The sequence below is a fragment of the Carcharhinus amblyrhynchos genome, chromosome 1, assembly GCF_965287045.1.
Source record: "Carcharhinus amblyrhynchos chromosome 1, sCarAmb.v2.hapA, whole genome shotgun sequence".
NCBI classification, from domain to species: Eukaryota; Metazoa; Chordata; class Chondrichthyes; order Carcharhiniformes; family Carcharhinidae; genus Carcharhinus; species Carcharhinus amblyrhynchos.
The window spans coordinates 82,559,556-82,583,803 of record NC_137324.1 but is presented as its reverse complement, the minus strand read 5'-3'; the positions used below and the strand labels follow the sequence as shown (position 1 = coordinate 82,583,803).

Below are 24,248 nucleotides of genomic sequence, written 5' to 3'. Positions count from 1 at the left end.
CTTCTGCATTGTAGGGATTCTATAATAACCTGCACATCCTTGGGGGGAAACTGGAATGTCCAGAGGAAACCCACACAGACACAGGGAAAATGTGCAAACTCCACATAAATAGTCACCCAAGGCTGGAATCGAGCCTAGGTGGAGTTGTGAGGAAGCAGTGCTAACCACTGTGCCACCATGCTGCCAACCGGAAAGTCCAAAGGAAAATTAATCCATTTCAGCTATTAAAGCTGCATGTAATAAGAGCTAATCAGACTAACTAACCAGACAAGCTCGGGTTGTTGAAATGATAATGTAAGCAAATTGGACATGGTTACAGCACCCAGGACTTGCTGTTTGTGATTGCTCCAACAGTCAAGTGAATGTCATCCCAAGGAGAAAATTTGCAGATTGTACGTTTGTTGGCGACGTTTTTCCAGATTTCTGGATGAGTGTCAGCTTGCAGTTAAAACATTTCCTCTGCCTCCCTACTGTCCTACTTCCTGTCATCAGCTGCTTATAAAATATAGCTTTGGAAAACCATTCATTTGACATGTGAACAATCTAACTGTGCCTGTATAACTATGACTTTAATACGATGTTGGCAATCTGGAGCATGTCAATGTTCATTACTCCGCCTAGCCACTTAATTTTGATGAGAGATTGCTTTTGTCTTTCATGGAATTCTTCCAACTGTTTCATTTGCTGATAGAAAATAGTCCTGTAGTTGCTGCCACATGAATGAGTACTAAGCACAGCAGCAAAATAAATTCACATCATCTGTATCCTTACCTTCACACTATGTTGATTCCTAATGTGTCAGTACAGGCAGCTGTGTGTTGTTTTAGCCTTTGAATGTGAACATTTTCCCACCTGAATGCATCATCCACATACGTAAAACCACCCATGGGTTTTGCCTTGTGAACAATAACAAAGTAAGAGGTGTCACAACACCAGGTTAAAGTCCAAAGATTTATTTGGAATCACGAGCTTTGGGAGTGCTGCTCCTTCATCGGAGAGTGAGAGGACTTCCAAGACTCACCTGATGAAGGAGCTGTGCTCCCAAAACTCATGATTCCAAATAAACCTGTTAGACTCTAACCTGGTGTTGTGAGGCTTCTTAATGTGCTCACCCCAGTCCAACACAGATGAGGACCATTTCCATATCATGGTCGACAATAACAAAAATTTGCATTTATCTAGGACCTTTAATACATTAAAACATCCCAAAGCCCTTCATAAATAAGATGTGACAACAGGCCAAATACGGAGATATTAGGACAGGAAACCAAAAGCTTATTCAAAAGAGGTATGCTACGTTGAACCTTAGAGCCATGCTAAATTAACCTTAGTGCCAGGGGGATTAGCAGGATAAATCTGTGAATTGGGCCTGGGTAGGATTGTTGGTGCAGGCTTGATAGGCCAAATGGCCTCCCTCTGCACTGCAGGGATTCTATGATTCTAGTGACAGCATGGATGAATTGTCCCCAGAAGCTCAACTCAAGATCAAGTGTGACATCAAAGGTGCAAACAGTTTCAGCCTCAGGCATAGAGATAGTGGGTAGAGAATAGAGTTGGAAGATGTTTCTTCTTATCCGGTACTGGATTTCAGACAGTCTGACAATTTAGAGACGCATGGAGGGGTGGCAAGTCAGGGGGTCATGAAAGAGGATCCATTGGATGGGCCACAAAACTGGTGATCTGTGTCAGGGAAGAGGTGGGGAAACCTGCCATCGATGAGTAGTCGTGATGTAGAGATGTCAGCATTTCGACCTCAGTCCAACGCCGGCATCTCTACATCATAACTACCATTGACACCGCAAACTGTCGGATCCAAGTGGAGAGATCTCCAAGAAGATTGCAAATATCGTTGAGTAGGGCAGTTTCTGTGGGGGGAGGGAGGGGGTCTTGCAGTTCACTGTGAGATTGGAATGCCCTTTCAAAATGGCTCCTGAGCACTTTGCAGCTGGGCTCATCAATGTGTTTAGGCCCTGCCCCACCCAGAACCAGCAGGAAACTCACCACTCTCCCCAAAATATGACTAAGAGTGGGATAATTGCGGACTGGTCTGCGCCAGACAGACTGGTGTGGATCTCTCCGGTTTTCTCACCCTAATTATTTTTTTGGGAAAATTCTGCTCAGAGAAACACAACATCAGTTTCTAATTCAGTTGGAAGAAGGTGACCCAGAGGAAAACATCAGCCCACAGTAACTGCTGCAGCAGGCGGGATATGCAAAGTGACAGAGAGCAGGGCCCAAACAAAGAAGAGTCCAAAAGCCAGGAACAGAAACAAAAGGAAGTTCCAAGAAGACTTTCTAGGCAAAGGCAAAGAACAGGAATCTCAATGAAGGTCCTGCTCAGTGATATTAAGAGGGAAAAGCAGATGCAGAGGTTCCAAGTAAAAAGACAGGCCTTCAGGGTGAAGACCTGACATAAAGTGGGCATGCAAAAAGTTAGAAGATCCAAGGGGACAGACAAAATTTGGCTACTCCTTACTAAAGCCCCGTGAAGCAGTGGTGTTCTTTTGGAATGGCTGGGAACCTGAGTGAGTGTGTGGAAGGCAAAGCTTCAAGGCATGTGGCAATCCAGGAGAGAAGAATATCAGAAAGAAAGGTTGCAACCCTGAAGGTGGATCCTTGGTGAAAACATCCAAGATAAAGCATAATATTGGAGAGTATTCCAAAGTGAACTCTTCAAAAGTAATATTGGAAGTTCTTGTGTGGAAGGCAGAGTTTCAATGAGATCATTTGGCTCCCATTGGGGGAAGTTTATAGGAAATCAATCACACCTACTTTGGGCGACATCTGTTACTTTGTTTCAGAGTGTGCTGTGTTTGACCATAGTTTGCCTGTGGTTTACATGGACTGTGTGCTTATGTATACATTAGACTATAAGATAGCCTTTGTAACTTGAGTTATCCTTACAAATCTATACATATATAATTCTATGAAGGTATGGTTGGAGTGAAGGAGCGTTTTCATACAGTTCATTTCTTGTTCAATAAATATTTTATTCTCTTGTTAAAAGTACATCTGTAGTCTCTGTAACTGTGAGAGGATGTCATTGACATACATATGGAACATGACATGTTTTCAGACAATGTCACTGAGGACAGCATGTAGATGAGAAATAGGAGGGAGCCAAGGATGGATCTTTGGGGTACACTGGAGATAACAGTGTGGGAATGGGAGGAGAAGCCAATGTAGCTAGTTCACTGGCTAAAACTGGGAATGGAGCAAAGTGAATGCATGAAGGAGGAATGACTGTACTCGTTAGAGTTTAGAAGGACGGGGGGGGATCTTATTGAAACTTACAGGATACTGCGAGGCCTGGATAGAGTGGACATGGAGAGGATATTTCGACTAGTAAGAAAAACTAGAACCTGAAGGCACAACCTCAGGCTGAAGGGATGATCCTTTAAAATAGAGGAGGAATTACTTCTGCCAGAGAGTAGTGAATCTGTGGAACTCATTGCCGAAGAAGGCTGTGGAGGCCAGGTCATTGAGTGTCTTTCAGACAAAAATAGATAGGTTCTTGATTAATAAGGGTATCAGCAGTTACAGGGACAAGGCAGGAGAATGGGGATGATTGAATAGTGGAGCAGACTCGATGGGCCGACTGGCCTAATTCTGCTCCTATGTCTTACGGTCTTATGGTCTTATGGCATAGGAGGAGGATGGTCAAGCGGATCAAAGGCTGCAGACAAATCAAGAGATGTGAGAAGGGACAATTTAGCATCATCACAATCACTTTGAAGGTTATTTAAGACTTTGATAAGAATCAGTTTTGTGCTGGCAGGGACAGAAGCCTGATTGGAGGCTTCTTTGCGATGCCTTATAAGGCTGATCACATGGAATCTGAAGAGGAACATTAGTTATGCTTAAGCAAATGGTCAATGCAAGGCCGAATCAGCAAATCAGTTGATTATTTGTTGGGTCCATCACCATCATCGTCAACAATTGCAAATGTATCCATCAGACTAAACTTTGTCCGATAGCAGTCCCATGGAGCGTCCTGGGATGTTTTACCATGTTAAAAGTGCAATATCAGCATGCCGAAATCTGTGGCAATTTGTATGGCTCTTCCGCCTCGCCACCAATGTTGCCACCTTGGGAGGGAACAGAAGATCCAGAAAATCCCATCTGGTGACTCAGATCTTTCTCCTTTTTTTCTAAGTTCTGTAATATTCAAACATTTCTCAGCATAACAAGTTGTCACACTCCTTTGCTATGCATGTTCACAATTGCCCAACACAACAAACTGAGAATTAAATTAATCTCAGCTCACTAAAATGATGAGGAAAACTGTGCAACGGCATGAAGCTGTTGTGGTATTATCCAATATATTTTATTGTTCACAAGCATTAAGTTAGATTACATAATGTTTCAAAATTCTGATTCTGGAGGTGGGTAACTACAGATCTATTAGGTAACAGTCAATTACACTACTTAAAAACTCCAATTAAGCAATTCCTAATTGCTGCTTTCATTCAGGTAAGAGCAAATATTCAAATATAAAGTGCTGAGAAAGAGAAAACACAGGCTTTTGAGTAATTAATTGTCTTTACACCAAGTAGCATGTTTTCTTATGTCTACTCCCTCAAAAGTACCGCGTTTTGTGCATTATTCTCCAGGTTCAAAACTGATGTGAGACTCCATGGGATAGCATCTTCTGACCGCCCTTTCAGCAAGACTGGAAAATTCCACCCGCGGTCAATGGATCTTTGCATGATCCATGTCCCGCCCGCTACAATTCCCGTGGCGGGCAGGATGGGAAAATATCCCCCCACCCCGTATCTCCTTTAGTTTTCCTATCCATGGTCAGTGCCACCTACAGATTATTTCTTGACTTATCTTCTGTCCAAACATTTTCAGGTTTGGTGCTGACACTTAGTGGTCTTTGACCCTTCACTTTGATTACTTGATTAAATAAATGGTAGTTTTCTAAAATGAAAGCCAGCTGAAATCACAGGACAATAGTAAAAGCAAAAATGTATGAGTGGCCCCACATTTCCAGCAGACACCTGCTGGAACATACTGGAAAATAAATATCTATATGAACCAGAATCTAGCATTATTGAACTGACAAAATGTGTTCATGTATGCACTCCAGATGCCAGAAGACCAGATCAGAGGATCAGAGCTTTTCAGGTAGAGATATGAGGTTCGGGAATATAGTGACAGTTTGTATCAAGGCCTGTTTCTGGGTTGAAGCTTTCTCAAGAATATTCACTTTCTGAAAGGAAGACAAGCCTATCAATCGTCAGCTTCGGATGTAGAAATTACAGCCACTAATCTCCCAAAAGTGCTGAATTGGTGGGAGAACTGTTCTGAATCCCAACTGTTCTGTCAGTTCAGCCTCTCACCTGAATCTCCACACTCTGTGCACTGCAGAGGTCCCAGTCAGGAATCTCATTAAAAACCCAGGAGGATGGGGCCTATTCATGCCATGCCCCTGGGATGGGCACTGCCAGGGTGTCCATGCCCAAGGGGTACCACCCCCCAATTACCCTCCCCTTCATTCCGGCGCAGTCTCCCACTAGTTCCCTGAACATGGACAACTAGTGTAAACCCCACTGGAATGAAGTATTCCTGGCAAGATGGAAGATTCAATCAGTTCCCGATAATGAATTGCTATACATATTTAAATTACATTCAAATTATTTACCTGCCTTCCTGCTGGTTTCCAGCATGGTCTGACCAACGACTGTTCGCCAACTCTGGGAGATGCACATGCATTCCCGGCGCATGCGCAAGTCATGGTACAAGGCTGGTGACGAGTACTTCCCACCGCGACCTGCCAGTAAAATTGTGCATCGCAATGGGAGAATCGTGGCCTACATTTGTAGTGGGAGAACAAAAGCATGACTTCTTTCCACTGTTTATGTCATAATGCCATTTTTCAGCATGTAGGCAGTTGATGGATTGAAAAATTGATGAAAAATGATGAAAAGTGCAACTGGGTTCCTTAAGCATAAATACTAAATGCCTGTGGTTTGGATTGACCAGGGAAAGTAGGTAGATAACAAGGAAAAGGAAAACAAGAAAAAGTCCTTGTCTTCCAAAGATGATAGTGTTGATGAGCGAAGAGCAACAGTTGAGAGAGACAACTTAACAAGAACGTTACCCCTCAATGCTGAAGACCTGTTAGGAATATTGGAACAGAAATGAACTATTTAACCCCTTGAGCTTGCACTATCAACATCCTGGAGGCTCCCATGGACTTGAAACTGAACTGGAACACTCAAATAGACACTGTGGCTATGTTCAACTGTAGGATTGGAACAATGTTAAGAACATAAGAACATAAGAAATAGGAGCAGGAGTAGGCCATCCAGCCCTTCGAGCCTGCCCCGCCATTCAATAAGATCATGGCTGATCTGTCGTGTCTCAGTTCCACATTCCCGCGCTCTCCCCATAACCCTTAATCCCCTCGCTTATCAAAAACCCATCAACCCGCGTCTTAAAAATATTTAGCGAGGCAGCCTCCACCACCTCAACGGGCAGAGAATTCCAGAGATTCACCACCCTTTGAGTGAAGGAGTTCCTCCTCAACTCCGTTCTAAACCGCTCCCCCCTTTATCTTGAGGCTGTGCCCCCTAGTCCTACTGTCCTTTCTGAGCGGGAAGAGCCTCTCCACCTCTATCCTATCCATCCCATTCATCATCTTATACGTCTCAATGAGATCTCCCCTCATTCTTCTAAACTCTAACGAGTACAAGCCTAGTTTATTCAGCCTCTCCTCATAGATCAACCCCCTCAACTCCGGTATCAGCCTAGTAAACCTCCTCTGCACTCCCTCCAAGGCCAAAATATCCTTGCGTAAGTACGGCAACCAAAACTGCACACAGTACTCCAGCTGCGGCCTCACCAATGCCCTGTACAGCTGCAGCAAGACCTCCCTACTTTTATATTCAATCCCCCTCGCTATGAAGGCCAGCATCCCATTCGCCTTCCTGACCACCTGCTGCACCTGCAGGCTGGGTTTTTGCGACTCATGCACAAGGACCCCGAGGTCCCTCTGCACCGTCGCCTGCTGCAGTTTTTCGCCCCGTAAGTAATAGTCCTTCCTACCATTATTCCTACCAAAGTGGACCACCTCGCACTTGCCAACATTAAATTCCATTTGCCATTTCCTGGCCCATTCACCCAGCCTATCTAGATCCTTCTGCAGACTCTCCACACCCTCCGCGCAATTTGCCGTTCCACCAATCTTGGTGTCATCAGCATATTTCGACACCCTACACTCGGTTCCCTCCTCCAGATCATCTATATAAATGGTAAATAGCTGGTACTGCCGTGGAGATGACAACAGATGGGGAACATTAAAAGAGGAATTGCATGTTCAATGTGGGAGGCTAAGGTCAGAGGGAAGAATGAAAACTACAGCAGCTACATAAATGACCTGAATCATCGGGCAGAATGTTACAGGAGAATGCACAGATTGCCACCCCTAGAAGCAAAGTTGAGCTGAGCCAAGCCAACCCTCTCTACGGCAGCTCAGCCCCGCAGTCATACTGCATTGTGAGCAGATGGAATGGAGGCAGTACAGGTCTTCTGCCCTCACTGAGGAGGAAGTCCTACCCTCGGGAGCTGCCAACCATCTAATTGGCCAGCAGTTGTATCAGCCCTGGCAGCAACAGGAGCTTATTATTGGGCAGTGCCAGGACTGCAACCAGACACAAGAAGGCAGCCCATGGATTGCAGAGCTATGTGAGTCCAGGAACTTGGGGTGGCAGTGTTTTGGCAGTTTAGGGAAGGGGATGGGGTCACGGGAGTGGTATATTTTAATGAGTTGCCAGGTAGAAAGAAAGAGGAAGGTGGCATCAACTTAGGGGGGATGCCCTCAATGTACAAAGGGCAAGCCTCAAAGATAGCACCCCTTCTTCATTTCCGTCCTTTTAATTTTTTTTAAAGTAGCCTTCCCATGCCCACCTGACTGTTAACTTGTTACCAAGCCAGGTTGATCTTTAATTATTTAAGTATGGCAGGTGGTCTGCCAGTTTGGCACGTACCCACCCCATATTATGCAGTGAGCTTGGGGTGGGTGGGAAAATGGTGGGAGGGTGAGATCCACCCTATTTTACAAGCCCCCCCCATGAGCCTGTCATACACAAACTAGATGGGGGCAGATATTTGCAGTCTATGGAGCCAGAAATATCATTGAGATATGTGCATTTGATGTTTGTGACATTAGTGCACCCTTAAGAAAGTTTTTTTTAATCATGTTCGCTGCAGCTCTTATGGCCTTAGCTTTTATCATTGTTGTTGGGCTGCCTGGAGGAGTCCTTTTATTGCTACTTCAATGGCTTAAATGGAATTTTGTTTATGACCTTGAATTGTGAGGGGGAAGATTGATTGACAAATCAAACTCAGGTGGTTCCTTGCCAGGAAACAAATCTAAGGATTAATTTTCAGTTTTAGTTTAAAGAGGGCTGGACATCAAACTGGAATGCAGCATTTTTCTCTCTCTCTCCCTGGTTTTGAAATTCTGTTGTTAGCTGGAACTAATGTTCCTAGCCTTCCTGGAGTAGAAAATCTGCTGATGGTGGTTGGCTTTACCAGAGTGTCTCTCCGTGGTGCTTTGGGAAGTTGTTCTAACTCCAAGTTTGACTGTGTGTGCATCACAAGAACTGCAGCACTCAACCAAAAGATTAAATCCCAGTATCATGTGAGCATTGGTCTTTGCTGTGTTAAACCTGTGGTAAAAGTTTTGTTTATGGGATTTGTTTTGTTGGAATGGTGCTTAGCTGTTAAGGTTTGTACGATATCATTATTTTCTTGTTTATAATTGGTCAAAATTATTGCTAATTTTCTTTTTATACATGTTAACTATATTTGTAAATAAACATTGTTTGATAAAAGCTCCCTTGTGGGCCATTTGAATCATTCCTGAAATGAAACATATCATGCTTATCCTAGCCAAATTCAAAGTGTAAAACTTATGATCCAGGCGGACTTCATAAAACACTTTGGAGTTTCTGTCTTGAGTTATAACATGCTTGAGAACTTGCTGAAATCTGAATATAGTTTGGTAAACAGTAATTATCACCAAGGTAGAAGTTTCTCATCACTTGGTGAGATTTAAGTCAGAAAGTTTTTCAATTTGCTCTTCAGGGTAGGATTTTATGACCTCGCTTATCCCAAAACCAACCAAAGTCAATGGACCTTTCCATTTTCCATCCCTCGCCTATTCCAATTCCTATGGTAGGTGGGGTAGTAAAATTCCGATTTCCTCCGGGTACTCTGATTTTCTCCCACAGTCCAACGATATTTGGGTTAGGTTGATTGGCCATGCTAAATTGACCCTAGAGTCAGGGGAGTTAGCAGAGTAAATGTGTGGGATTACGGGAATAGAGCCTGGTTGGGATTGTGGTTGGTACAGATTCAATGGGCCAAATGGCCTCCTTCTGTACTGTAGGGATTCTATGATAGTCTATGATAATAGTTTTAATGGATTAAGTGGATCAAAGTACATAGTGTGGGATTGTTTTATTGTAACATAATGAACATTTTTTCCATGATGCTTATTTTAATTTCAACTTCAGAATGGCATAGATTCTAAATTATTTTACCCATTATTGGATATAAAATTTCACAGGTGCATTGGCCTTCGTACCCAAATTCTTACAAAACTCTGTGCCAGAAGACTAGCTCCTTAAAGTTAATGAACCATATTAATTGCAGCTGATTTTCAGAATACATGCTGCCAGTGGAGAATATTACTTACCATCAGCATGTACTCAAAAACTATTCCCATCAACATAAAGAATTATTACCAAAGACTATTTTGGTTTATTCAAGTGTCACTCTGACGAATGCTCCAACATGTTACACTAGGAATGTGCATTTTCATCACCTTTGCAGGTGTTAGGGTGGGGATGGGGGCAGGATTTCATCCATCTTTCTTTCTAATGGCAAGAACAAGAGTTTTGTGAATCTTTAATTTTAATAAAATATTTCAAGGTGCTTCATAAACACAGAGATGGACACTTTTAATAGCATTCCCTGATATTTTGTTACTGGGTGCCAGAAGGAGAAGGAGCTAACACTTCCTAAGATAAATGCAAAATACTGCGAATGCTGGAATCTGAAGCAAAAGCAGAAAATGCTGGAAAATCTCAGCAGGTCTGACAGCATCTACGGAGAGAGATTAGAGCTAATGTTTCAAGTCTAGGTGACCCTTCGTCGGAGCTGAAGACAAAGGGTCATCTAAACTTGAAACATTAGCTGTAATCTCTCTCCACAGATGCTGTCAGACCTGCTGAGATTTTCCAGCATGTTTCTGTTCTTGTGACTTGACTTCCTAGCTTTGCTATCATCCCACAGCTGAGGAAACAGTGGCCCTGATTTTGTGCCATGAGTGCAAACAACGACATGAAGTGCAAAATATCGCCAGGGTTCAGGAAACAAGAATCTCACCGGTGAGATCATGTTTGCCGATTCTCTCCACCCCTTATTGGTGATACAACCCAGGAAGGTTGTCCTGGCTGGATACAATACACATCTCTTTAACCTGTGCTTAATCCTCTCTCCACTCGCATTGTCTGTACCTTTAAGACTTGATTACCTGTAAAGACTCGCATTCCAACCTTATTTTGTAAATTGAGTTTGTGTCTTTAAATGCCCTGTTTGTGAACAGAACTCCCACTCACCTGATGAAGGAAAAGCGCTCCAAAAGCTAGTGGCTTGTACTACCAAATAAACCTGCTGGACTTTAACCTGGTGTTGTGAGACTTCTTACTGTGTTTTTGAAAGAGCCATGCAATTAGTCCGATCCCCTGCTCTTTGCCAATGTAAATATTACCCCTTAAAGCATTCAACCATTTCCATTTTATGAGTCATTATTTAATCTGCTTCCACTACCCTTTCAGGCAAAGCGTCCAGGTGATAACAGTTATACTGAATAACACAACAAAGAAAATGATAGAATAGATTGAGGAATATATAGAAAATATTGCCATAGAGGAGATATTTGCTTTCAACATTTAACAAGTAATACAAGGGAGATGTACTTTTTCTTTGACATACACCTCCAAGGAAATTATTTTGTAAAATTCGCCTATTATGTTTCCCTAGTTCAAGTTACCTCTATCTGAAGGACATTGAAAGATGTACCAATGCTTTGTCATCACTTCCCACGTCTGAAATTAACTACCTTGAAGGCAAGGCAGACTGAACAACAGAACCACGATGACTGTTCTTGAACATTGAAAGCCACAGAAATGTTTTTCTAATGAAACTTAGAAACAGGTCATATGAATGGAACTTCAAGGATTGCTGTACATTACCAGAGAAGTCATTAGACAGTCATTATTATCTGTGACAGTGGCAACAATGTGGTGAAGGTTCAGAATTGTACTGCAAACTGAGAATTCCAAAGTTGGGAATACATGGGTGTTTTTGTAGCCACCCAGATGCTATCATGAGGGGCATCATGTAGGGGGCAGCAAATGATTTGGGAGAACAAAGGGGAATTATCAAATGTCATAGTATAACGTAGCAAGAAATTGAATTGTGGTCCTACATCAGAGGTAGAACATAGAACATAGAACACTACAGCGCAGAACAGGCCCTTCGGCCCACGATGTTGCGCCGACCAGTTAAAAAAAAAACAATGACCCACTAACCTAAACCAATCCCTTTTCATCCATAAACCTATCCACAGACCTCTTAAACGCCCCCAAACTAGGCGCATTTACAACTGCAGCAGGCAGGGCATTCCAATCCCTCACCACCCTCTGGGTAAAGAACCTACCCCTGACATCTGTCCTATAACTACCCCCCCTTAGTTTAAAGCCATGCCCCCTCGTGCTAGATTTTTCCATCAGAGGAAAAAGGCTATCACTATCCACCCTATCTAAACCTCTAATCATCTTATATGTTTCAATAAGATCCCCTCTTAGCCGCCTTCTTTCCAGTGAAAACAACCCCAAATCCCTCTGCCTCTCCTCATAGGATCTCCCCTCCATACCAGGCAACATCCTGGTAAACCTCCTCTGCACCATCTCCAAAGCCTCCACATCCTTCCTGTAATGTGGGGACCAGAACTGCACACAATACTCCAAGTGCGGCCGCACCAGAGTTGTGTACAGTTGCAACATAACGCTACGACTCCTAAATTCAATCCCCCTACCAATAAACGCCAAGACACTGTATGCCTTCTTAACAACCTTATCTACTTGATTCCCAACTTTCAGGGATCTATGTACACATACACCTAGATCCCTCTGCTCCTCTACCTATTCAAAGTCTTCCCGTTAGCCCTATACTCAACACATCTGTTATTCCTACCAAAGTGAATTACCTCACATTTCTCTGCATTAAACTCCATCCGCCACCTCTCGGCCCAGCTCTGCAACCTGTCTAAGTCTTCCTGCAAACTATGACACCCTTCCTCACTATCTACCACGCCTCCGACTTTGGTGTCATCAGCAAATTTACTGATCCACCCAACTATACCCTCATCCAGATCATTAATAAAAATCACAAACAGCTGTGGCCCCAACACAGATCCCTGAGGCACACCACTTGTAACCGAACTCCATGATGAATATTTACCGTCAACCACTACCCTCTGTCTCCTATCCGCTAGCCAATTCCTAATCCAGTTCCCTAGATCACCCCCAATCCCATACATCTGCATTTTGTGCAGAAGCCTACCATGGTGAACCTTATCAAACGCCTTACTAAAATCCATATACACCACGTCCACTGCCTTACCCCCATCCACCTCTTTGGTCACTTCCTCAAAAAACTCAATAAGGTTAGTAAGGCACGACCTACCCGCCACAAAACCATGCTGACTATCTCCAATCAACTCATTACTCTCCAAATAACTATAAATCCTATCCCTAATAATTTTTTCCAAAACCTTGCCCACAGGTTTCAGGGTTTAGGATAATTTTTGGTGTCAGGTATTTGTCAGTATAGCTCAGGGAGTTAGCTGCATGAATGGAGAGATAATATAGTGGGAAATGTGTGGAACACTGAGCTCTGACACTGTAATGACTTGGGCAGAACAGGTAAGCTTCACATGAACAGAACAAAGACACCAATGTCCTCACCGGGAAACAATCAAACGGTGTAAAGGACAGTTTAAAAGAAAATGGAAGGGAAATGGCAGGAATAAAACAGGGGAGCAAAGAGAACAAAAAGGGAAAAAAGTATATTAAAAAAATAAATATCATAGAATGATACATCACAGAAGGAAACTATTTCAACCAAGTATGACTGTCCACCATGAAAAATAATTAAGTACAGAGTCAATAAAGAGAGATAAAATAGCCAAATAGAGATAAGCTTGTGTTAAAATGCCCAGTAATCCAGGATTTGTCAAAGACACAATTTGTTAGGTCATCATGGTGTGACCTAATGTCAGTAGGAGAAACGAGGCTTAGGCTGGTAGGACTGAGAGTGAAGAGCTCATGGTCACAACAAGTTATTGGAAGATTCTGTAGGATGGAGGTATTAAACGAAGATGACAAAGGGAATCCTTTACAACTGAATCCATCTGGATAACATTAAGGAATAAGAAGGGAGCTACTGAGTATTTATCCAGCAGAAGGCACCTTTCAGTTACAGGCAATAAAATGAAACAGAACTTAGTCTTGTAGAAAATTCAAAGAAAAAGGTTTAATAAAGAAACGTCATTACTCCAAGCACTTGAGGCCTCACCCTGGGCCATTCCAAGCTCCCCAGTAATTCCCAACAGGTTCTTATTTACACTGAGTCAGCTGGTCAGCTGATCATCACATCATTTTGTCATTGGTTACATTGTTTACTAGCCCTTACAGCTTGTTACCATTGGTCACACTACAACAGATCCAATGTTAACATTGGTTACACCCTAGCACTGGGGGTTATTATCAAAGATTGAACAATGGAAAGAAAATAGAGAACAAAATATCTTGACAAATTAGGGAAAAACATAGAAAGAATAGAATCATAATAGTTGCTGACTTTAATTATTGAAAGATAAACTGGTTGGACAAGTGAGAAAGAAGTAGGTGGGGAGTATTCTGTGTACAGGTCATTGTCTAAATCAGTATTAATGGTGAGGGGAATTTCCAATGGAATTCTGTTTCTCACTCACCATAACTTAGCAGAAGATGCATAAAAATCACAGATAAATGGCATGTTTCTTGATGCCAAAGACTGCAACTATATTGTGGAAAAGTCAACATTTAACAGATCAAAATTGCATTATAAATTTTAACATATAAGTTTGACATTGTAAATGCTGCATACAAATATGGCCAAATATCTTGATAGCAGGTTTGTGGTTAGGAGATGTGCTGTGCACATGACATTTAATGATACATCAGTGTCTTTGAGTGTACTGCTGTTATCCATCCCATGAACTGGTGCAGATGCCGTTGGCTTAGCAATGAGTGTAAGTTGATGGAATTTGTATGCTCCAGGACCTCCAGGTCAATGACCTTGTCCTGCCAAGAGATGTCAAGAATACATCTGAGACAAGAATGATAGAAATTATTCAGTTTTTTCTCCTGCCTGCCATATGGTGCCTAGGGCTCACCACTCTCAAGGATTGTGCTGAGGATGCAGGTTTGGTGTTTTCAGTTATATTTCTGTTGTTCCATGCTCTCTTACTCAACTTTAGACACAACAACTTGATCTTTTGTGATATGTGTGACAGATTTCTAGTGATTGTAGAACCTGAATATGTGAAGCTGTGACCCATGTTGTTGATGCTAATTGATGGCAGGATAACAATATCCTGGACCTTCTGTATGGTGAAATAGCTACTGAGTCATGACTTCCTGGGATCAACTCTAAGGACAGCTGCAAGTATGCAGATATCTAACAACTTGGAGACAGTGGCTGACAGCCTCAGGCTGACTGTTTTGAGAGACATTGGAGGAAGTGAGCATAAGCCAAAAGCTCAGCTGACTGAGAAGAAAGCCCAGAGGAAACAGAAGCCAGTGAGCCACGTGATTTTTCATCTCACTATACAGACTGCCATTCCATTGTGGGGTCCCTGAGCCACATCAGGCCATGCTTAACACAGAGTTCAGCATCACAGACAAACCATCGTCCTACGAGATGGAAACCACGAATCAACGTTTTTAAATCTGCTCCTGATTTTGAACAAAACACTGGATATGGTAAAAATAAATCCAACAAAGTGTCTTGACAAAAAAAAATCATCCAGACTTGAAATGTTAACTCTGTTCTCTCTCCACAGAAGTTGTCAAACCTGCTGAGATTTTCCAGAATTTTCTGTGTTTGTTTCTACAGTAATTTGCTTTCATATTACAACAAAGTTTTACATGGTTCTTCATTTCTTTTTGTGTCTTTTTGCTCTTCTCTCTTGAAGGCGGAAAATCTTGATATGGAGAAGCCCTTTTGGCACTCAACACTCTTTGGCACCTCTCCCAAGTAATAATTTTACCTGTGTAAGTTTAGATAGTGAGCTATTAAAGCCAAAGTGTCTAATCCCCTGCTTATCCAGCACACATGCACGCTCCTACTTCACGGCAATCCAGTGGGAGCCATTGAGATAATAAACAGACAATGCTGGAAATGCAAAAAGCAGGCAGCAACTGTGGAGTGAAAAAAACAGAGTTAACATTTCAGGTTGATGGTCTTAGTACTGGGAAAAGATTTGAGCAAGGGGTGGGTGGTGTGAGACAATAAAAAAGGCTTTGATAGCGTAGAAGACAGGAGAGATTGAATGTCAAAAGAGGACATTTCTTATTTTATTTGGAAGTATTAATTACTATTAAAAAAACAGAATTGCTTTAATATTGGCCATTTTGGTTGGCTTGTGTGATGACTTGCACATATATGTAGCACATGTAAATATTCATATATAAGGGAATCAATCTTACAGAGCCAAAGGGAATGGTGATGGGGCAAGAAAGAAACAAAGAAACAAAAGATGTGCCTAGAGTATGTTGCTGCTTGAAAGCAAAAATAAGCAAAAAACTGAAACATGCAAAGATGGAAACAAAACGGCGTTGGTAGCCTGGAACTGTTAAACTCAATGTCCAGAAGGCTATAAAGTGCCATTGCTTTATTTTCCCGTCATTAGCCCCAGAACATTAAGGCGAGATACAGCAGCTTCATCAGTATTTACATGCAGTATAAATTGACATTCAAGCAGGGAAAATAGCTCCTCAAGGTCCTGCAAAAATAAAATTTATCTGATCGTATTGCTATAATAACTCCTTATGAATCCCTGGACGCAATTTCTCCTCCATGCATTATGAATGAAGGGAAGACTTTGCAAGATGTTCTGTTTTAATCTAAAATCTAAAAATGTATTTGAATAACATAAGAGGCCTATGGTCAGCATGTTACAATCTAATCATACAGAGGAAGTGAGTGCAGATGGCATGACCCAAGACTGCTCACTACAGTAGGGGAGTAATGTTAAATTGACCTCTCGGAGTTCAATATAATTTTTTTTCCCTTCTTTCTATGCAGGATTATACTCTGACAATGTACTTCCAGCAGTCTTGGAGAGACAAAAGACTATCTTACTCTGGAATACCTCTGAACCTCACTCTAGACAACAGGGTGGCTGACCAGCTCTGGGTTCCTGACACGTACTTTATTAATGACAAGAAGTCATTTGTGCACGGAGTTACAGTGAAAAATCGAATGATTCGCCTGCATCCGGATGGCACAGTCCTCTATAGCTTGAGGTTTGGATTAACTATACTTGAATAGTTACATATACAGTCTGGAACTAAAAATGGATTATGTTTATTCATGCAGTTTGCCATTCCTACTGCAAAATAATGTTTTAATAACCATATGCAGGCAGATTGTTTCTTTCCCTCTTTAATTTGACAATGACTCGCTTTTTTTCCAGGTTGCCCCTTACCACTCACTACCCAAAAGAAAGATCAGGCCCGCCCACTTTCATTCTTTAACCTGTAATTAGAAATAGGTCAGTAGCTATGGCTAGCCAACTCGATAGTCTTTACTTTTTGTATGGGAAATAACCCGGCTTCCAAGAGTGGTAGAGCTGAGCGTAAGTATGAAGGGTATAGGAGACAGATCTACAATTTGATAACACCATTCATTGAAAGGCAATATACAGTGACAGCACCACTATCATTAACATGGATATTTGGTATTTTATTAGAGGTATTATTTGTAAAAAAAGACAGAATTCTTTAATGTTGGCCATTTGGTTAACTTGTGGGTGATAAAATCATATATTTGATATTTGATAATCATATATATAATCTGCCCCCCCCCACCCAGGAATAAGCTTGGTAAACCTTCGCTGTACTGCCTCTATCGTAAGGATATCCTTCCTCAGATAAGAACACCAAAGCTGCACACAACACTCCACGTGTGGCCTCACCAACACAAGTTACCACTTTGTTTTGAATGTTCGGCCTTAACTTTCACATCATTCACCATAGTGCCTCAACCATGTCTGTTTGTGCCAAGTTTGGGAGGACCACCATGATCACCCAGTGCCTCATCCCTTTGGAGTGTGAGAATGGCAGTGCTATATCCCTCCCAACACCAGTGATTCAGTAAGGAGGCACTGCTGCTGGCATGTCTGTCCACTGATACCCCCCCACCCCCCACCGCACCCCCCCCCCACCCCCCTCCTGCCTCCCTGATAGAGCCCGTGTCCCAACCCATGGAAGTATGAACTCTCCTTACAACCTCCATCAAAGCTCACCACTCTCATGTCTAACAGTGTTCTCTAGTGAACATGAGACCAAGGGTTGTCGAGGAGCTGCTGAGCTGCCCACCTCCGCTGTAAGATGGATGTGAACACCTGATGTGAGTGAGGCCTGTAGTAGCTGACACTGTGCATCCCACATTTCTGTGTCCTACGATAAGCTTGTTCAATGACAGGACGCATTAAGTTCTCTGTCTGGCAAGAGTCAAATATATCGCTGAGGATGAGATAATGGGCAACAAATTCCAGACTTATCTGTGACATCCACATCCCATGAAAGAATTTTGAAAAAACATTAGCCCTAATTTTCATTATGGTAGGGGCCTCCCACCATCTACAGAGTTGAAGAGAGCACACCCCTGCTAGCTCCAGCAGCCCCAAAGACATATTATGCTCTAATGAATGCTGATTAGCATAAGATGAGATTTCCACCCTCACTCAGGAGGAAACATAGAAAGTCACCATCATTCTCCCATAGAGTCCGGCCAATAGCTTCAGCATTCTGCCCATGAAGCCTGGTAACAGCAAGGGAGTATGCTGCTGCCACCACGTGACTGGTTAGATCTTAATCCCCATGGTGGGAGGAAGGGTAGTCGATCCTATTAAGGAAGTGAATGGGTGGCTCAAGGATTGGTGTGGGAGGAATGGGTTTGAATTTATGGGGCATTGGCACCAGTATTGGGGTAGGTGAGACCTGTTCGGGCGGGATGGGGTTGGTCTGAACCGTGCTGGGACCAGAGTGCTGGCGAATCGAGTAAAGAGGACTGTAGACAGGGCTTTAAACTAATTAGGGGGGGGGAGGGTGCGAGGGTAGGTGACGTTACGAGGTCTAAAGTTAAGGATAGGGTACAGGTAAGGGAAGAGGCCGAAGATGTCCCAATAATAGAGGGAGTAGGGGGCGTGAGTATGGTTGGTGGCGTTACGGCAAATAGGGTACAGGTGAAGGCTGGGATGAAAGCGCTTTATCTGAATGCACGAAGCATTCGGAATAAAGTGGATGAGCTGGTGGCGCAGATCGACACAAATGGATACGATCTGGTGGCCATTACAGAGACGTGGCTGCAAGGTGACAGGGACTGGGAGCTGAATGTACAGGGCTATCAAGTGTTTAGGAAGGATAGGCAGGAGGGAAAAGGGGGGGGCGTAGCTCTGCTGATTAAGGATAGCATCAAAGTGGTAGCAAGGGATGATATTGGAGCCAAGGAGCAGAACGTGGAATCGTTGTGGGTGGAGATTAGGAACAGCAAAGGGAGGAAGACGCTGGTGGGTGTCGTCTACAGGCCCCCGAATAATGATCTGGAGGTGGGGCGGGCTGTTAACGCGCAAATAAGTGCGGCGTGCAGGAATGGGACGGCCATAGTTATGGGGGATTTCAATCTACATATTGATTGGTCGACCCATGTTGGACGCGGTGGGCTCGAGGAGGAGTTCTTGGAATGCTGCCGGGATAGTTTCCTGGAACAGTGCGTGTTGGAGCCGACGAGGGAGAGAGCTATCTTGGATCTCGTGCTATGTAATGAGGCGGGTAGAATTAGGGACCTTGTGGTGAAGGATCCTCTTGGGGAGAGTGATCATTGTATGGTGGAGTTTCTGGTGCAGATGGAGGAGGAGAAAGTGGGTTCCCGGACGCGCGTACTTTGTTTGAATAGAGGGGAGTACGGTAGGATGAGAGAAGGATTGGCGAATGTTGACTGGGGGAGCGCATTGGAGGGAGGGTCTGCTGAGGAGCAGTGGAGGATCTTTCAGGAGATCTTTCTTGGTGCCCAGCGGAAATTTATTCCGATGGTCAAAAAGGACAGTAGGAGGAGAGGTAATAAGCCGTGGATAACGAAGGAGGTGAAGGAAAGTGTTAAATTAAAAGCAGAGGAATTTAGAGTAGCTAAGAGTAGTGGGCGAGAAGAGGATTGGGAGAGGTTTAAATGTCAACAAAGATTGATAAAGAAGGGTAGGAGAAACTATGAAGCTGGGCTAGCGCTTAATATAAAAAAGGATAGCAAGAGTTTTTATAAATATATAAAAAGGAAGAGGCTGGCTAGGGTGAACGTTGGTCCTTTAGAGGGTGAGAAAGGGGACCTAGTGGTAGGGGATGGGGATATGGCTAAGGTATTGAATAACTTTTTTGTTTCTGTCTTCACGGAGGAGGACGTGAATAATTTGCCGGGTGTTAGTGATGGAAAGGTGGTAGGACTGGAGGGTCTTAATGACATTACTGTTACTAGAGAGGCGGTGCTCGACAGACTGGAGGGGGCTGATTGTGGACAAGTCCCCAGGACCGGATGGTATGCATCCGAGGGTTCTGAAAGAAATGGCGGAGGTGATAGTGGATGCCTTGGTGGTTATTTTCCAGACGTCGCTGGATTCCGGGGAAGTGCCAGAGGATTGGAAAACGGCTAATGTTACGCCGTTGTTTAAGAAGGGTGCCAGGCAAAAGGCGGGGAATTATAGGCCGGTTAGTTTAACGTCTGTGGTAGGTAAAATGTTAGAATCCGTCATTAAGGAGGAAATTGCGAGGCATCTTGAAGGGATTTGCTTGATAGAGCAGACGCAGCACGGTTTCATTAAAGGGAAGTCGTGTCTGACAAATTTACTGGAGTTCTATGAGGATGTGTCTAGGGCGGTGGATAGAGGAGAGCCGGTGGATGTGGTCTTTCTCGATTTTCAGAAGGCGTTTGACAAAGTACCTCACAAGAGGTTATTGCAGAAGGTCGAGGGACATGGAGTTGGGGGTAGGGTGTTAGCGTGGATAGAGGATTGGTTGTCAAATAGGAGGCAGAGAGTGGGGGTCAACGGGTGCTGTTCGGATTGGCGGATGGTGACTAGTGGAGTGCCCCAGGGGTTGGTGCTGGGGCCTCAGCTTTTTACCATTTATACAGATGATCTGGAGGAGAGAACCGAGTGTAGGGTGTCGAAATTTGCTGATGACACCAAGATTGGGGGAACGGCAAATTGTGCGGAGGGTGTGGAGAGTCTGCAGAAGGATCTAGATAGGCTGGGTGAATGGGCCAGGAAATGGCAAATGGAATTTAATGTTGGCAAGTGTGAGGTGGTCCACTTTGGTAGGAATAATGGTAGGAAGGTCTATTACTTACGTGGCGAAAAACTGCAGCAGGCGACGGTGCAGAGGGACCTCGGGGTCCTTGTGCATGAGTCGCAAAAACCCAGCTTGCAGGTGCAGCATTGTGTGGTCAGGAAGGCGAATGGGATGCTGGCCTTCATAGCGAGGGGGATTGAATATAAAAGTAGGGAGGTCTTGCTGCAGCTGTATAGGACATTGGTGAGGCCGCAGCTGGAGTACTGTGTGCAGTTTTGGGCACCGCACCTGCGCAAAGATATTTTGGCCTTGGAGGGAGTGCAGAGGAGGTTTACTAGGCTGATACCGGAGTTGAGGGGATTGAGCTATGAGGAGAGGCTGAATAAACTAGGCTTGTACTCGTTAGAGTTTAGAAGAATGAGGGGAGATCTCATTGAGACGTATAAGATGATGAATGGGATGGATAGGATAGAGGTGGAGAGACTCTTCCCGCTCAAAAAAGACAGTAGGACTAGGGGGCACAGCCTCAAGATAAAAGGGGGGCGGTTTAGAACGGAGTTGAGGAGGAACTTCTTCACTCAAAGGGTGGTGAATCTCTGGAATTCTCTGCCCGTTGAAGTGGTGGAGGCTACCTCACTAAATATTTTTAAGACGCAGGTTGATGGGTTTTTGATAAGCAAGGGGATTAAGGGTTATGGGGAGAGGGCGGGAAAGTGGAACTGAGCCACGACAGATCAGCCATGATCTTATTGAATGGCAGGGCAGGCTCGAAGGGCTAGATGGCCTACTCCTGCTCCTATTTCTTATGTTCTTATGTTCTTATGCTTGTCCCTGAAGTGAAACGCTATGAAGCCATCAGTAGAGCATTGGCCATGACCACTGCCCGGGCTTCTTCTGCCTCCTCCTCTGTGTGATCACGGAGCTGCCCAAAGTCTCTGACTCTAACTTCAGAGTGAGAGACTTTCACAGAGGAGGGACATTGCCACTCTGAAGCTCAAACTTCCCAGGCCATTCCCACAGAGGTTGCTGCAATGGTACTTCAGTGGGATCCCAGTGATCCGGACATCGGAAGGTCTGGCCTATATTTTGGAGCAGTCTAGTTGGTCCTCTACAATAACCCGTTTCTGAATGTACCATGTTTCAACTTAATAGAACAAGCATCTGATAATCAGCGGAAATAAAAATTATGCACCATAACTCAATGATGGATTAGAAATTACACCCTTTGTACCTTGTGTAAATGTGGGTGATAATGCATCATGATCCTGTGCATTATAAAATCATAATTCTCAATATTGCTTCGGAGAAATGAATGCTAACCATAGAACCAAAGAATCACAGAACCCGACAGTGTAGAAAAAGGCCATTCAGCCTGCACCAACTCTTTGGAAAAGAAATGTAACCAGGCTAATCCACATAACCTACACATCTTTGGACACTTAGGGGCAATTTAGCATGGCCAATCCATGTAACCTACACATTTCTGGACTGTGGGAGGAAACCAGAGCACCTGGAGGGAACCCACACAAACGCAGGGAGGACATCCAATCTCTACACAGGCAATCACCCAAGCCTGCAATTGAATCTGGGTCCCTGGTGCTGTGAAGCAGCGATGCCAACAACAGTGCCTCCGTGCCACCCATTCAGATTCAAATTTAACCATCAACCATGGCGAGATTGAATCCTGAAACCGCATAGCATTGCTCCAATTTTATGGCTTACCAGTTCAGTGACCAAAACCCTAAGTGACCATTGCTGCTATAACCTTCTGTTTCAAAGTGTTTTGTTTACATGAATTTTATTCCAAATTAAACTAGAGCAATTATTAAGGAAGTGCCTGACTACTTAAGTAAATGCAATGCTTAAATGTAGCGTAGTACAGATCAAAATAATTTGCTACATAAGAAATTTCTCCTTATCTTCCCTCTGGCTCTTTTTGCCATTATCTTAAATCAACATAATCTAGTTGTCAACTTTCCTAGCTTCTCTTCTCATGAAAGAGAAATAGTCATCTCACTCAGCTAGTCATCCAGGGATCCAGGCTAATGCTCCAGTGGCAAGGGTTCAATTCCCATCATTGCAGTTGGTTGAATTCAAATTCAATTAATAATTCTGGAATGTAAAACTTGTCTCAGAAGTGGTGACCATTACAACTATCATTGATTGTTGTAAAAACCTATTTGGTTCGTTAATATTCCTTAGGAACAGAAATCTGTTGTTTTCCCTGGTCTGACTCAAGATGCACAGCAATGTGGTTGCCTTTTAACTACTCTCCGTAATGGTCAAGTAAGCCATTCAGTTCAAGGACTCGTAAGTTTGGGCAATAAATTCTGGCCTTGCCAGTGATGCCCACATCCCATGAAAGAATAAAATAAAACCTTAAGTTCCTGATCTCCTTCATATCCTTTCCAATGAGTTGTAATCATTCCTAAAATATGTTGATCAGAAAAAAACCCTGGCTGAGATTTTACCAGTGTCTTAATAAGATTTAGCAGAACATCCGTGCTCTTTTACTCAATGCATTTATTACAAAGCTCAGGATTCCACATGAACTTTTAACAGCTGTTTCAACTTGTCCTGTCACCTTCAAAGATATGTAAATGTGAAACCTCATGTTCACCTGTTCCTGCACCCCCTTCATAATTGCACCATTTAGTTTATATTTATTTTCTCTGTCACGTCTGAACAGTTCAACAGTAAGTTAATGTCCTCTTAAAGAACACTACTACCCTCTACATTTTCCAAGTTGTGTTTCCACTTTAGATATTGAAATTAAGCCCCCTGCACTGAATGCCAAGTCATATATATATAATATATGTATATATACACAACTGTATTCCTCCCTCCAAAATAAGAACCATTGACCACAATGCATGAATATTTGCTTTCTGTTTTTGCTAATTTTGCATCCAAAATGTCACTGTCCCTTTCATCCCTTAGGCTTTAATTCTGTTTTTGTACCTAGTATGTCATACTTTATCAAATGAAGGCCCATACACACAACATTAACTGTAACATCTTCATAACCCCTCCCCTTTGTAATTATGAATGATGAATGTATCAAGTTTGTCAGACGTGACTTGCCTTTATATTGCTTTTTAAATTAATTCATATTAAATTAGTCTGGCTGCTTTATTCCTGCCCTGTATTTATATTTAATGTTATTTTATTAGTTGTATTACCTCTTATGTTACCCCTGACTTAATGATAATATGTAGAACCCAACTTAATAATACTATGTAGAAGCTGCTATATGTATAGCTTTCAAAAGCATTAAATTATGCTGCTATAATACCAATATTATTAGTTATAATTGTACTAAATACAAAAATGTTTTTATATTACAACAATTAAGCCATGATTTTTAATCAATTACCCTTCACAATTTATTAATGGACTGGCATCAGATGCATAATGTTATTTTTGGAATTCCCCAATGGACAATATTACTCTTGAATGCTAGTGTAAACATTTATGTAATACTTCATATACTCCCTTGTGTTACACAGAACAAACTGCTAATTAATTTTTGGACCATTAACACCTATTAAATTATTACAT

The 24,248-nt window shown here is 42.9% G+C and overlaps 1 protein-coding gene across 1 annotated transcript in view; it reads left to right on the top strand.

Moving 5' to 3' along the window:
- The window catches only part of LOC145349747 (gamma-aminobutyric acid receptor subunit beta-1-like), a 245,306-nt gene that overhangs the window by 140,815 nt on the left and 80,243 nt on the right, over positions 1 to 24,248 (top strand). The window contains exon 4 of the mRNA XM_080198284.1: positions 16,432 to 16,652. Within this exon, the coding sequence (XP_080054410.1) occupies positions 16,432 to 16,652 (221 nt within the window). The remainder of the gene's footprint in view (positions 1 to 16,431; positions 16,653 to 24,248) is intronic.